Source organism: Macrotis lagotis, chromosome 5 (genome assembly GCF_037893015.1).
Source record: "Macrotis lagotis isolate mMagLag1 chromosome 5, bilby.v1.9.chrom.fasta, whole genome shotgun sequence".
NCBI classification, from domain to species: Eukaryota; Metazoa; Chordata; class Mammalia; order Peramelemorphia; family Peramelidae; genus Macrotis; species Macrotis lagotis.
The window spans coordinates 245,404,642-245,419,552 of NC_133662.1; the positions used below are offsets into that span (position 1 = coordinate 245,404,642).

At 42.1% G+C, this 14,911-nt stretch overlaps 1 protein-coding gene across 1 annotated transcript in view; it reads right to left on the reverse strand.

Annotated features, from left to right (window-relative positions):
• The window catches only part of SLC47A1 (solute carrier family 47 member 1), a 47,078-nt gene that overhangs the window by 29,284 nt on the left and 2,883 nt on the right, over window positions 1-14,911 (reverse strand). The window contains exons 2-3 of the mRNA XM_074189249.1: window positions 6,179-6,280; window positions 4,859-4,927 (exon numbers count right to left, since the gene is read on the reverse strand). Of these exons, the coding sequence (XP_074045350.1) occupies window positions 4,859-4,927; window positions 6,179-6,280 (171 nt within the window). The remainder of the gene's footprint in view (window positions 1-4,858; window positions 4,928-6,178; window positions 6,281-14,911) is intronic.

Genomic DNA, 14,911 nt, shown 5'->3' on the forward strand with positions numbered 1-14,911 from the left:
GTCACACAGCTAGGCAATTATTAAGTGTTTGAGACCAGATTTGAACTCAGTCAGGAGGACTCCTGGGCCAATGCTCTATTCACTGCGACACCTAGCTACCCCCCATTTTCCTTTTTGTTGCTGTTTTTCAGTTATGTCTACCTCTTCATGACCCTATTTGGGGTTTTCTTGGAAAAGATACTGGAATGGTTTGTCATTTCCTTCATCAGCTCATTTTTCAGATGAGGAAACAGGCAAACAAGGTGAAGCGACTTGCCCAAGGTCATATAGCTATTAAGTGTCTGAGGCTGAATTTGAAATTGCATTCCTGGCTAGTATTCTCTAGAAGCCCAGAAAAATGCTTCTCTGGTGATAGAAAATTGGACTCAGATATCTCTCAAGACTTCTATCATGTACCTAGACACTGGACATATGAAGACAAAAAATGGCACAGTCCCTCCTCTCAGGGAGTGGACATTCTGTGTGCAGGAGGAGTGATCAGGGGAGGCAGGATCTGGGGAGTCCCAGGCAGTCAACTGAGTCCTCAATGTAGAAGCAATATTAGGACTGGCCCAAAGTAAAAAGCACCTGGGCCACTTCAGGGGAAATGATGAGAAATGTATCTGTGTTTGCAGATGAATAAACGTAAGATAACATGAGACAGGAGAGAGAAGCACAATAAGACTTGAATGATGCTAAGATTCTAACAGGTGGAGGTGAGGAGGAAGGTTATCATCATGTAAAAAGATACAAAGCCCTAAACAGGGGTATTTCTACACCCTCACCCACTCCTCACCTCCGGGTTAAATGACTTGCCTGAGGTCACACAGCTCATAAGTCTGTGAAGTAGGATCTTGATTTTGGATCTTCCTGTCTCTAAACCCCATTTTCTATCCACACTGTTTTATGTCTCTCAAACATAACAAAAAACCTCAAGCCAATCCACCTACTCTTAACCCAAGATCATTTCTGTTTTGCAGAACTTGGGCCAAGTCAATCTACGCCAGGGGTGGTTCAGTGGTGGAATTCTATCCAGGCAACGGGAGGTCAAGTTACTTAATGTCTCTCCATCTCTCTTTCCTCCTCTGTAAACTAGGGAGATTGGCTCATTGCCTTCAAATCACCATCCAGCTCCAAATCTAAGATCACAGGCTAATGCAGAGGAAAGGCCACATTTGGTGTCCGAGATCCTGGGTTCAAATGCTGGCCCTGATCACTTACTTCCTGGAAGATCTTGGATAAGTCACCCTACCATCTGAGCTCCTTTCCAGCTCTGAGGCTCTAGTCCATAGTCCTATGATCATCTCCACCAAAGAAAGCCAGTACCAGTGGCCAGTGAACACGCACAGCTTTTCCTATCAGCCCAACACAAAGGAATTCATTCAGGGCTGAAACTTAGGATGAAAGTTCCAGAGGGAAATAAAACCATGCAGAGCTCCCAGAGCAGCTAACTGAAGACAAAGGTCAGAGAGGACTCATAGCATCGCTCAAGATAAATTTCTCCAAGCACCCATCCTGGGAAGAGAAAACAAAAGTCTGTTTTCCTATAGATATTTTTGAGAACAGTCTAGACCAGAGTCCAGAGCAAATAGGTGCTGCCTTGAGACTGGCGGCGAGATAGCTGGAAACATCCCTTCCCAGTGGGCGGCCCAGACAGGAGCACAGACAGCTTTGGCTCCTAGGCTGAGTCTGGGTCATCTTTGGCCCTGCTTTAACTTGCCGACCCAAGGAACAGGGGAAAGGTCTCCAGCCCTGCCTTGTCAAGGGCCTATAAAAGAGAGAAGTATATCTGAGGTAAAAAGGAAAAGACTAAGGGAGTCATACTAAGGGAGTCTGCAAAACTCAAACAAAGGACAGAAATAACTCTAGGACGGGCATTATACTAGCATTATGCTTGGACTCAGGAAGGCTCATCTTCATGAGTTCAAATCTGACCTTAGATATTTGCTAGCTTATATGACCCTGGGCAAGTCATTTCACCCTGTTTGCCTACATTTCTTCATCTGTCAAATGAGTTGGAGAAGGAAATGGTTAACCACTCCATTATCCTTGATTTAAAAAAAACCCCAAATGAGTTTACAAAAGTTGAACATGACTGAAAAAACTGAAGGACAGGAACTGAACCTGGAATTTCAATAGGATTGGAAACTCCTGAAGGTAGAAATTCTTTCATTTAATACTGGTTGGCCTTTATAGTCTTGGTTGCTGTTGTTCAGTTGTATCTATCTCTTTGTGAACTCATTTGGAGTTTTCTTGGCAAAGAGACTAGAGGGTATGCCATTTCCTTCTCCAGCTCATTTGACAGATGAAGAAACTAAGTTAACCAAAGTTAAGTGACTTGCCCAGGGTCACACAGCTAGTGTCTGTTAAACCTAAAATTAAGACCCTTAAATCATAGGGTTAAAATAAAATAAACAAAAAATAAATCATGAAGTTTTGATCAGGGTTTATCAATTACCAATACACCAGCAGGTAATGGAGACCATCTAAAAATTGTCTCCCCAATCTGAAGGAGATCAGAAAATTTATACAGCAACAATGGGAGGGGAACAGAATATACATAACAAGAGTAGGCTAAACCTTACACTTGCCTGGAGGTCATTCTATTATTTGATATCAGAGAACCATCCTTCTACAAAGCTATTGTGTCTGAGGGAGGTAACCTTTTTTGAGAAATTAAAAAGGATGCAATTCTTTTCTGGATTAAGGAAGGCAGGACTTTCAAAGTCTAAGGAGGACACATTCTACTCTCCACAATAACTAAGAAAAATCGACCTTTGACTAGGAATAGTTATAAAAACTTATGCTAAATTATACTTTGACATGTCTGAGGTCAAATTTAAATTCAGGTCTTCCTGACTTTAGGCCCAGTTCTCTATCCTTTGTACCACCTAGTCTTGGAGAGTTGTCTAAACTAAAGCACTGATTTGGGCCCAAGATCCCTCAGCCAGTATGGATCTGAGCAAGGATTTAAATCCAGATTTTCCTGGCACCAAGGTTGCTATTCATTAAATCAGGTGTCAAACATGAGGCCAATCACAGAAAGATTTAATTGGAAAATACTGAACAAAATAAAAATAGAAGACAGATAATGTTCATATGTGGTTCTTTTAAATCAATATACACCTGCAGACATCCTCAGATATGGTTGAAGTTTAAATTTTAAATTTGGCAACACTGTCTTGTACTATGATTCCTCTATCTCTAGGATATTTTTGGAAAATTGCAGAATTTGAAGAATTTAAGAGATGGAAGGAACTTCAGTGGCCAGCAGATCCATGCCACATATCCAAAGTGTCCCCATCATACCTGACAAATGGTCATCCAGCCTCTGCTTGAAGATCCCAGGGGAAAGGGAAGGCGGCCGCCATTAGAGAGACCCATTCCTTTCTGGGCAGCTCTCCTGGTTGGGAAATCGGTTTTTGTGGTTGCAGTTGTTAATTTGTTTGTTTTCCTGTTTCCTAGCCTAAATTTGCATCTTTAAGAACCAGCCCTATCTGGTTCCTAGTTCTGCCTCCTGGGAACCAACAGAAACAGGAGAAGCCCTCTTCCCAGGTCAGTCCTATGGGCCAAGAAATTGCCTTGGGATGGGGGACAAAGACAAAAAACTCTTGTGTTTGGCAGCTGAAGCTTTTCAGAGCTCCTGACCAGTGAATTTTTCTGATCCCTTGGTTGGTTTTGCTCAACAGCTTTTTATTCTTTGTTTTAATGAGGGATGATTTTTTGAGAGGGTGAGAAAGGGATAATACAGTTGGTGATGTCAGAGATATTAAAAGCAAAATATCAGTAAAATTCTCTTTTTAAAAGCTTTTCACAACCACTTGCTGAATGAATAAATAATACAAATGGTTGCCACAGGTTCAAAACAAACTCAGACTTCCCTTACTTAGGTAGGGACACGTATCCCCCAAGACTGTTATGGGGCTTTGAAGTGCTATGAAAGGTATCAGAGGGCTGGGTGGGAATCTAGAGATCTGGTCTACCCCTCCTCTGCCACCAATACTTTAGGCCCTTGGCCCATCCCTTCACTTCCAATTTCCTCCATACAACATAATACGGTACAAAAAATGCAATACCATAGCATACAATACAATTAAAAGGGTGGGATGAGTTAGATGACCTCTCCTCAACTGTAAAATGAATTGGAGAAACCATTCAAGTATCTTTGCCAAGAACATTCCAAATAGGGTCAAGAAGAGACTGGAAAATGACTGAACAACAATAACAAGGCCTAGCTAGGGTGGACATGTTGTGACCCCACCTGGGCAGTGACACGACTGTCCTCAGTGACCATGGTTTCACTTCCTCTCTCTGAGTCTCTGATTCTCTATGAATCCATCAACTTTGCAAACCTCATTCCTGGATCTTGAGACCCAAGTCCATAATGCTGAGAGCTTTCTCTAGGCACCCTGACTCCTACATCTTCTCTCTCCAGGTTACTGGCTCCCTTTCATCCCCTACCCTTTGATTCCCACAAATTGTGTTTGCATCATAGACTTGGAACCGGAAGAGAATTCTGAGTTCATTGAGCCCAACTCCCTCATTTTGTAAGTAAGGAAATTAAAGCCTTACACCAACCTGGAGAGAACCCTAGAAGCCATCTCTAGTTCAACCTCATTTTACAGATGAGGAAACTGAGCTCAGGAAGGTGAAAATATTTAGCCAATTGCATATGGCAGAGATCACATTTAAACCTAGGTCTTCTGTCTCTTTTCTCACTTACTCTCATTTTTTTTTTCCTCTTGAAAGCAGAGCTAGACTGTGGGCTGTCTCTGGCAACAATATGACCTGCCTGGAGTCTGTTGCTGCTACTCTCCCTTCACGTGTGTCAAACCAAGGGTCAAACCAAGAATCGGATAGCTAACTGCTGCCTCCTTACCTGGGAAATGAGGGTATCGCAGGCCGATGCCAAACCAAATCCAACTGAAATGCCAGTGACATTTATAACCTAGATGAAAAGCCATGGAAAGAAAGCAATATTGCATCTGTTAACCCAAGGAAAGGAAGCCCCCTATCCTTTCTTTTGGGTAAAGGGGGAGCCCTGTCTCCTTCAGAGTGAATAAGACTCATGCCCTTGTCAATCAGTGAGAACACACAAGAGGGATGGACCTATCATTGGACCTTAGGGTAACTAAGAGAAAGGCCCGAGTTCAAAACCAGCCTCCCTCCTTCACTCTCTGTATGACCCAGTGCAAGTCATTCTACCTGTTTGCTTTAGTTTCCTTCTTTATAAAGTAAGGATACTAATATAGCCTACCTCATAGGGATAAAATGAGATACTATATGCAAAACACTTTGCCAACCTTAAAGTGCCAGGTAAAGACTGGCTATTATTAGCTGAAACCCCAAACTTGAGATCTTTTCTATTGCCCTGGTTGCTAATGCCTCCTCTCCTTACTTTGCATACATTTTGTTTGGATTTTCTACCCATGTCCACATTACTTCCACCCCCCCCCCCTTAGAATGTAAGCCCTATGAGGGCAAGATCTATTTCTTCCTTCTTTTTTTTTTCTTTATAGCCTCAGCGCCCCAGCTAGTATTCAGTAGGCACTCAATTAATGTTTCTTGAATATACAAATGAAGACTAAAACCAAAGCTATGGTACGACACAGGTTTCAGATTATTCTCTCTGCAAGGACCCAGGAAATGATCTGCTCCCAAGTCATCAAGCAGAGGGACGAACTGGGGCCCAGGAAGTAGTCTGGACTTTGGTACCATTTCTGAATGCTTAAAGTCTTGGGATTCTGATGTGGCAAGGCCAAAAGGTTTGCCCAGTCCCATCCTGTTCATTCAAATGAGTCTTGTCCAAAAGTGTGACGGAGATGAACCAGCTCTCTTACTTTCTGAGTGATCTATCTTTTCCTTGGTTTGTCTCCTGGCATTACCTCCACTAGAACAGACACAGCCTCAGAATGACTCCTGGTCTTCCTTCAGTTCTAGGCTTGAGTAGGGGGAGAATGGATAGTATTAAGGGGAATTTTAATGACTTCTTCTGCCCACTTTTAAGCTTTGGTTTATCACCAGAACAATCACTAGTTAGTTCACAGAGTGGACCAAATGGCCCAAGAGGGCAGCTGGGCACAACTCTCACTTCCCAGCTAAGTAGTTTGGGAAATAGCCAAGTGACCTTAGGGCAACTACAGGTTGACTGCCATAAGCCCAACTTTATCAAGTAGTACATGAAGAAGGCAATACATACGGCAATGGCGAGGGTGACAGCATCCAGTTCCAGCTTTCCCAGGTGGCCGCAGAACACAGAACTTATGAAACTGATCAGAAACATCATCAACTGAGCCAAAAACTAGAAAGTAGAAGAAAAAAAAAAAGAAAACAAAAAAAAATAGTGTGACTCCCTGCCAGCCAGCTAAGATGCCCAAAGAGGGTAAACAATGTTCATTCCATGGTAACGACCTTCTGGCTCCCTCCTAATCTTTCCCTCTCTAGTCTGACCCAATCCAAAAAGCATTTTTTTAAGGACCTACTATGTTAACAGACCCAACTATGTCAGGCACTGACATGCAAGATCAAATAGAAAAACCAAATGGGCCTGCCTTCAGGGAGTTTACTTTCTTCAATTTCCCCAGAATGTCCACAGATATTTTGGAATCAAGAAGCCTCACTGCCAATCTCTGCTTGCAACTCTCTGAGCAGAGAATAAGGATGCATGATGAGCAAGCAGAAATGATAAAATATTAAAGAGGACACACAGTAGGTACTTAATGATGTTTATTGATTATTAAAAATGTTTATTGAGGGGTGGCTAGGTGGTGCAGTGGATAAAGCACCAGCCCTGGAGTCAGGAGTACCTGGGTTCAAATCCAGTCTCAGACACTTAATAATTACCTATCTGTGTGTCCTTGGGCAAGCCACTTAACCCCATTTGCCTTGCAAAAAAAAAACCCTTAAAAATGTTTATTTGATCAATTAAACAGAGGGACATAATGTGAGATAAGGCTAGGAAAACTGGTTGAAATTGGATTGTGCAAAACCTTGGATATCAGGGTTAAAAAAAAAAATCTGTATTTTCTATTTATGGACAGTAGAGTGTGACCATCAGAGCTGTGTCTTCTAACATTAACTTCAAGAAGTCATTGGGTCGCACCGAGGAGAATGTATGGAGGTGCTCTAGGAACCTGTTCTCGCAGTCCAGGTAACAAAAGCATTTCTTCTTGTGTAGGAAAAGTTTGACAGCTAGGATAACACAGCATTCAATTTTAACAATTTTCTTTGTTCTCTTTATTTACCCTGTTGTAGTACTTGAATATGTTGTTTTCTTGGATGCCTACTTCCCTTTCTATTATTTCCAGAACTCTTTGAAAAGGGAACTTTCTGTCATTAACAGACCTGTATGCTAACTTGTTTTTCTGTTTTCTACTGACTTCCTAGTAGATTAAGCTATCTCTCTTGGGAGCAAGGGATTGGCTATCATTCCTTTATTCCTAAGGGAGAACAGAGGCATCAGCCCAGCCAATAGAGCAGCTCCAGTGAAACTGGAAACAAGGCCCATGGGGTAGTAGGTAAATCTTTTATATTTTTATATACTTCCAAATACACACACATACACACACACACACACACACACAATATATACTTGTCTCCTCCTTTCAAGAAGATACATTTCATTCTTTGCTCTTGTTTCCCTAGGGCCTAGCACACAAAATAGTAGGTTCTTAATCAATATTTATTGATTGATTAATAATTAACTCATTTCTTTTTTTTTTCAAGGCAATGGGGTTAAGTGGCTTGCCCCAGTCCACACAGCTAGGTCATTATTAAGTGTCTGAGGCTGGATTTGAACTCAGGTCCTCCTGACTCCAGGGCCAGTGCTCTTTCCACTGCACCACCTAGCCACCCCAATCAACTCATTTTAAAGGACATCATGAAAAGGTCACAGATTTAGAGCTAGAAAGGGATATGAGAGATTATCATGGCTAACCCAATAAAATAAGGTGAAGATGAATCCAATGGCAGGAGTCCCTGGACCAGAGAGACTAAGAATAGCTGTCAGCTCAGATTCTATCATTTATAGGCTTTAGCATAGTAGGTCGCTCGAGGACTGAGTAAACTGCATTGATTGACCTGGGGTAACTGACCTGGACCGCTTTTTGGTAAAGGAGGTTCATGGCAAGAGATAGAAAGGTGGGAGGGAACAGGTGTGTCAAGGGTGTTGTCATCTCCCAGTATACAATTTATTGGACTGAAATAGAATTTAAAGTGAAAGTCTGATACTTTACTCTGGGGCTCAATTTCTCTTCCTGTAGAATGAGGGGATTTTATTCTCTTAAAACCCTTTTATACAAGAAATAAATAGGTTAAACATTAACCCCTCCCCCCACAAATCCTTCAAGGAATTTATTCCACAGGTTTCCAACTTGCCTGTTAAAGAATTAGACTCTTAGCATCTAGGTACATTAATATAGTACCACTATCCAGTGTACTAGTGGCAAATCTCTTAATCCTGATTGCTTCACATCCAGGGCCATCTCCAGGCATCCTGAGCCATCTAGTCACTGGACCCAGATGCGCAGAGGAGAAAGTGAGGCTGGTGACTTTGCACGGTTCACCCCCTCCCTTTAATCAAATTCATGTACAAGTCATGGCATCACCTCCCTTTTGAAATGAAGGACAAAGAATAACCACTCACCAGCAATAAAACCAAAAGACAGCTATCTTCAGCCACAATAATAATCTGAGATAATATTTCTGTAGACTAAACTCTGGCCTTATTATTACTACCATTGACATTTACTAGTTGTGTAACCCTGGACAAGTCACTTAGCCCTGCTTGACTCAGTTTCCTCATCTGTAGCTAGAGAAGGAAATAGCAAACCACTCTATTATCTGTTACTAAAACCCCAAATGGGGTCACAAGGAGTCAGACCCAACTGAAAAATGACTGCAAAAAAGTCATTATTCATAATGCCAAGAGGGCAGAACAACTCTACTATCTTGACTATGTGGAGACCAGCCTAGAATCCCAGCAGCAGGGGCCCCATGGGAATTTCTGGCCTCCAGGGATCATCCAATAGACTAACTACCTGTTTACTTTGGAAGCTTCACCCCAAGCTCTCAATCCCTTTGCACCCTATTTTAGAGCCTCAGTAGCAACAACCTACTTTGACCAAAAAAGAACCAATCACTAGCCAGAGAGCCATGATTCCCTGAATGACCAAAGGGCCTGGACATACAGTAGATGGGATTCCTTCCAGTGTTCCAAGGCTAGTCCCTTCCCTTCTCTGGCTCTCAGATGGGATTCAAATAGATGGCCTTAGAGGTCCCTTCTGTCTCTGAAGTCTTGGTCTTGACATCTCATGAACTGAACAAGGATTGCCAAGACATGTATGTGGCCCCTCCTTTAATGAGTCAGAAATACAACGGAAAAGGCACAAGATGTGAGGTCAGAACACATGGGTTCAAATCTGTGATCTCGGTTTCCATATCTGGAAATGAGAGAAATAGTACTTCCTTTATAGGTTGTCCTAAAATTCCAATGAGTTGATATAGATAAATGAACTTTGCAATCTTTTCAGCAGGCAGGTGCTGTTTTTGCCCAAGGTCACACAGGTAATTAGTAGCTACTTAGGGACTTGATCAGACTCCAATTTTGCTCTCTTTCTTCCCAAGTGCACTGAATGCTGAAATGACAGCCCATATACAGAGAACCAAAATGGCAGCTGAGACAAGGAAGGTCCCCTCAGAACTTGATGGAGCCAACCCAGAAGCCTGGGTGTCTTGGGAGTGTCCATGCTTCCAGCTCCTACCTTCCTACAGCATCTTGGGAAGTAGCTCCTCTGGACACATAGCCTGACACCTGCCCCCTCTGAAGGCCCTAAAAAGAAGGTACTTCTCACTAGTACCTTTGGCCCTGTCAAATCTTTTACCATCAGAAATGCATATGATTTTATCAGTGGAAATGAAATTTTAAAAAGAGACACGGAATAGAGCACTAGTTTGGAGTCGGGAGGACCTGAGTTCAAATCCAGTCTTAGATACTTAATGCTAGCTCTGTGACCCTGGACAAGTCACTTAACCCTGATTGCCTCCCCCCAAAAAAGAGAGAGGTATTACCATCCCATAAATGGGAGTTTTCCATCTGACTTGCAACTGCAATCTTCCATGTATTTTCTTTCCTCTGTTGGATTCAGAACTCCTAGAGATCGGGGATTGTCATACTCTCTATTTGTATTGCTTAGCACACAGTAAGAACTTAAGAAATGCTTCATTCATTCATGCATTCATTCATTAGAATAGAAGCTCTTTGAGGACAGGATCTGTCTGGGTTTATATTTATTTGTATTTTCAGTAATTAATACAGTGTCTAGTTCATAATAAGAGATAAATAAATGCTTATTGAAAGACTGATCTATTCACAGACAAGTTCAAGAATGAAGAACAAGGGGCAGCTAGGTGGTGCAGTGGATAGAGCACCAGCCCTGGAGTCAGGAGCACCTGAGTTCAAATCTGGCCTCAGACACTTAATAATGACCTAGTTGTGTGGCCTTGGGCAAGCTACTTAACCCCATTGCCTTGCCAAAAACAAAAACAAAAAACCCACCTAAAATAAAAGAATGAAGAACAACAACGACCATATCAGTTTTATTTCCTAAAGTTCTGACATCGATTCTCATCCGTTTTCTCTGCCATTTGGATCCAACACTTCTATTCTGTGCTCTGAGGCATAGCTGGACAAGCCTTTTCCTTCTTTCATATGACAACCTTTCAGATACATCAAGGCAGCTGCCATCATCTTCTTCCCATCCCCAGGCTAACCTCTCCATTTCTTTCAGCCCTTCTTTATGGACTTCAGGCCCTTCACCATTCTGATTGTACTCTTTTAGACATTTTCCAATTTACCCCTACGTTCTCATATCTAGGAGAGGACCCAGCCCTCCAGATGTGGTCTAACCAGGGTGATCCAGAGGGGTTGTCACCTCCTTATTCCTGGAAGTGAATACTCACTTATTAAAAATTCATACCCAGGCTATGTTGGTTTTTTGGCTTCCACATTAAACTACTGATTGATAGTAAATGTGCAGGTGACTCCAATCTCTAGACCTTCAAGACAAACTACTGTTGAGTCATGACTTTCCCCAAACCTGTACTAAGGAAGTTTGACTCTTTTTTTAAACTCAAGTTTAAGATTTAACATATATTCCTCCTGAATGCTGGACTTGGACCAAGTTAAATGAATCATACTTTTTTTTTTTAATAAAATAAAGGGTGATGAATTATTTCAAAATTAGTTTGTGCATTTTCTTTAAAAATAAATTCCAAATTCTCTAATCCACGCCAAATAGGCACTAAAATTAAAATTTACATCAATAGGCACAAAAGGAAATGGATTTGTTCTGGATCCTCACACCTACTGTGTTAATTCTCTTTGCTCAGATCTTGGGACTAGATCATCTCATTTAGCCCAGCATTCTCAAGATGAAGAGTCAGGGGTCCACATCACACAAAGTAGTGGGAACAAGAGCTCAGCTACCCTGACCCCACAGCCCAGTGAATTCTTTCCACCCTACCACACTCCTATCCTTCTCTTATACTCAATTTTTGTCTTTCATCCCCACAGCTAATCTTGCCCTTTGAAGTGTCTCACTGATTCCTTCCCCATTCCTTCTGTCATTTCCCTATTCGTGGCCTTCATCCTCATCTGCCAAGGATAGGGAAACAACCTTCTTAGCTAATTTATAAAGCCTGCCTCCCACCATCTGCCCTCCCCAATCCATTTTCCAAGTTACTGTCAGACTAAAGTATTCTAAGACATTACTTTGATCTCTTTAACGTTAAATTCAAGCCCCCTTTCCTTAAATTAAGCAAACACCTAATGTTTGCTGGATTGATTGCAGTTATTCCCTTGCTCAAAAATCTTCCAAGGCTCCCTTTATAAGATAAAGTCCAAATTCTATCATCAGGTTTTCAAGGCTCTCCAAACCTAACAGTGGCCTTTATTTCCCACCACTTCCCAAAAGATATCTCATCTAGTTAGAATATTTTTTTTCATATGAGCCCCTGCTTATTCATTGATATTTCTTTTATACTTGATGATGCTTGTCCTTCCTCAAAGAAGACCACAACATCAGGGAGGTGATATCATGACAAGCACATGAACTGGATTTGGGGGTAGGGGTGCTAAATCACCAGCGTCACTTTCTCCTCCAGGGCCATCTGGGTCTGGTGGCCAGATAGGAATCAAAAAGACTGGAGATGGCCCTGAATTCCAGGCAATCAAGGTGAAGTGACTTGCCCAAGGTCACCCAGCTAATAAGTAGCAAGTGTCTGAGGTGGGATTGGGACTCCCATCCTTCTGACTCCAAAGACACTGTGTCACCTAGCTGCCCAGTCTTACGTTTAGCAGGGGTAGAAAGAATTCAAGAGAGTAAGGAGGAAGATTGGATAGATGTGAAACAATCTGGTCTGGTGGCCAGAAGGCTGTTAAATAAGAGTCCTTCTCCAAGAGTCAATTCACAAGTTGGCTTGACCTGGATCAATAGTTTTCTACTGGTGTATTTTGTGTGTGTGTGTGTGTGTGTGTGTGTGTGTCTTTAATGGATTGTAATCTCTAGAAGGGCAATGGCCATGTTAGAAGAGCTTTGGGCCACAGCAAATATTAAATGTTTGATTGGTTCTTCAGAACGCCCACCAGTTTAGTCTGGCACTAATAAGATATACTGTGATGGGAAGGCAAGACCAAACCTTAAAGGCAATTCCAATTCTGCAGGAATGCGGGTTTCAACCTGACCCTGAACTCATCCTAATGCAGAGTTTCTTAATCATTTGGTGTCACTTGGCCTCCTTAGGCTGCTCCGTAAAGCCTATGGAGATTACAGTTTTATTTTAATGCATACAATAAAATCCCTTTATTTCATTAGTCCTGGGATTGAGTATCAGGAATTGGAACTGAAGATAGGATTTCTTAGGCTGGGGTTTTTTAAAAAATATTTTTGATCACTGTATTTCCCTTTTATTATTATCCCATGTGCTTTATGAACTTAAAAACAAGATTCTAAGAAGGGTTCCAGAGGTTTCCAAACTTGCCCCAGAGATTAAGACACAAACAAGGTTAAGAACCTTCAAGCTTTAACTGTATGTGGAGGGAGGGGGTTGGAATAGTTGGCATCAGAGGCAGAGGAACCCTGGAACCCAGCCTGCCTATTTATTGCTAGATCTCTCCATAGCTGATGAACCTGACCCCAGTTTAAGGTTATAGCTTCTCGCCTATCTTTTCTTCCCGTGTTTTCAACCATCTCTAACCTCCTGGTTCTCATCCTTACAACCATAGATTTAAGAGCAAAAGGGATCTCAGAGATTATCTCGTCCATCCCTCTCAGTTTCTGGAAGTAAAGCCATATCTCTAAAGTCAGGGGGCAGCTAAGAGTCATCTGGCAGCAGACATTTACTAACAGTGTGACCCTGGACAAGTCATTTTACCCTGTTTGCTTCCCTTTCTTCACATGTAAAATGAGCTGGAGAAGGAAACGACAAACCACCTCAGTATCTTACCAAGAAAAACCCCAAAATGGACTCACAGAGTTGAACATGACAAAGAGAGACAGACAAAGAAAAAGAGAGGACAATAGAGAGAGACACACATTAAAAAAAAAAAAGAGAGAAAGAGAGGGAAGGAGGGAGAGACAGGAAAGAGAGCTGAACTTAGAAGGGTTTCTAAATTAGGACCTGAGTTCAAATCTCAATTTTTTCCACCTATTACTTGTTCAACCCTAATCTGTCTGGGCCTCAGGTTCCTTTTCTGTAAAATGGAATCAGTGTGTACATTAGATAGCCCCTGAGATTTCCTGTCTGTCTGAAATGATGATTTCCACATCACCTCTTTTTAGCCTCATCCCCAATCACCCTCACTAAGCCAGATCTCTTAGAGGTCTCTTTGGCTGCTGGCTATTTCTAATATATAATTGACAAAGTGGAGTCAGAGGACCTGGAGATTGGGTGGTCTGGCTATTTCTAATGAGAAAAAAATATATCTATTGATTGAATACACTGCTAGTACCTGCCTTTTTTCTCCCTGCCCATCTGGTTTAGAGCAATAATTCTCACACCTGATCAGAGAGGGCAGAGAAACTTAACAGGGGTCAGGTGCTCCTTGTTCTGTTGCAAGAGTGCTTGAAATCCCCAGGGCCTAGTTTATGAGAATTTGTGATTTGCAAGCAATCTGTGAGGCCCTAATAAAGAAGTCTTGGGGGGAAAGGGTGGATATCTTGGACCTGAGCAGTAAAAGGCTGTTTCAAAGTCTTGCCTGGCTGGACATCAAGAGCTGCAGAGACAGGATGGGCCCAATATGTCCTACAGATGCCATAATTGAATCCATTTGGCAAAAGATAATACCACTTCAGCCTAATATGCATGCAGAAAAGTGACTTTTCTGGTCAAACAAGGCCATGCTTGAGGAGCTGAAGCCTTTTTTTTTAAAGCCATCTGAAAGGCTAGAGATGCAGTATTACAATTCATAGGGATCTTGGAGTTCGAACAAGAGGGAATATTGGAAATCAAGGTAAATCCCATCCTCTTATTTTACACATGAGAAAACTAAGGCTCAGAGGGATTAAGTGATTTATCCTGGGTCACACAGCTAATCAGTATCTGAGGATTTGAACCCTGGATTTAGAGTCAGAAGATCTGAGTTCAAGTCTGCATGTTAATTTATTCTCTGTGACACTGGGCAAGCCATTTCACTTCTCAAACAGAGACCTTATTTCCTCATCTATGAAACAAAAGAATGGAGAATTGACTGGACAATCTCTTCTTGAGGAATTTTCAGCTCTAAATGTATGAGCCCATCAAGTCTGAGTCCCTCATTTGGGGGGGGGGGGGGGTAAGAATTCCCTATGGAATATGCCAAGCCTGGGGTTGGTCCCTTAGGGGTGGGGGCAGGGAGGACCGGGGACATCCATATAGGTCACCAAGTTGAAGCCTT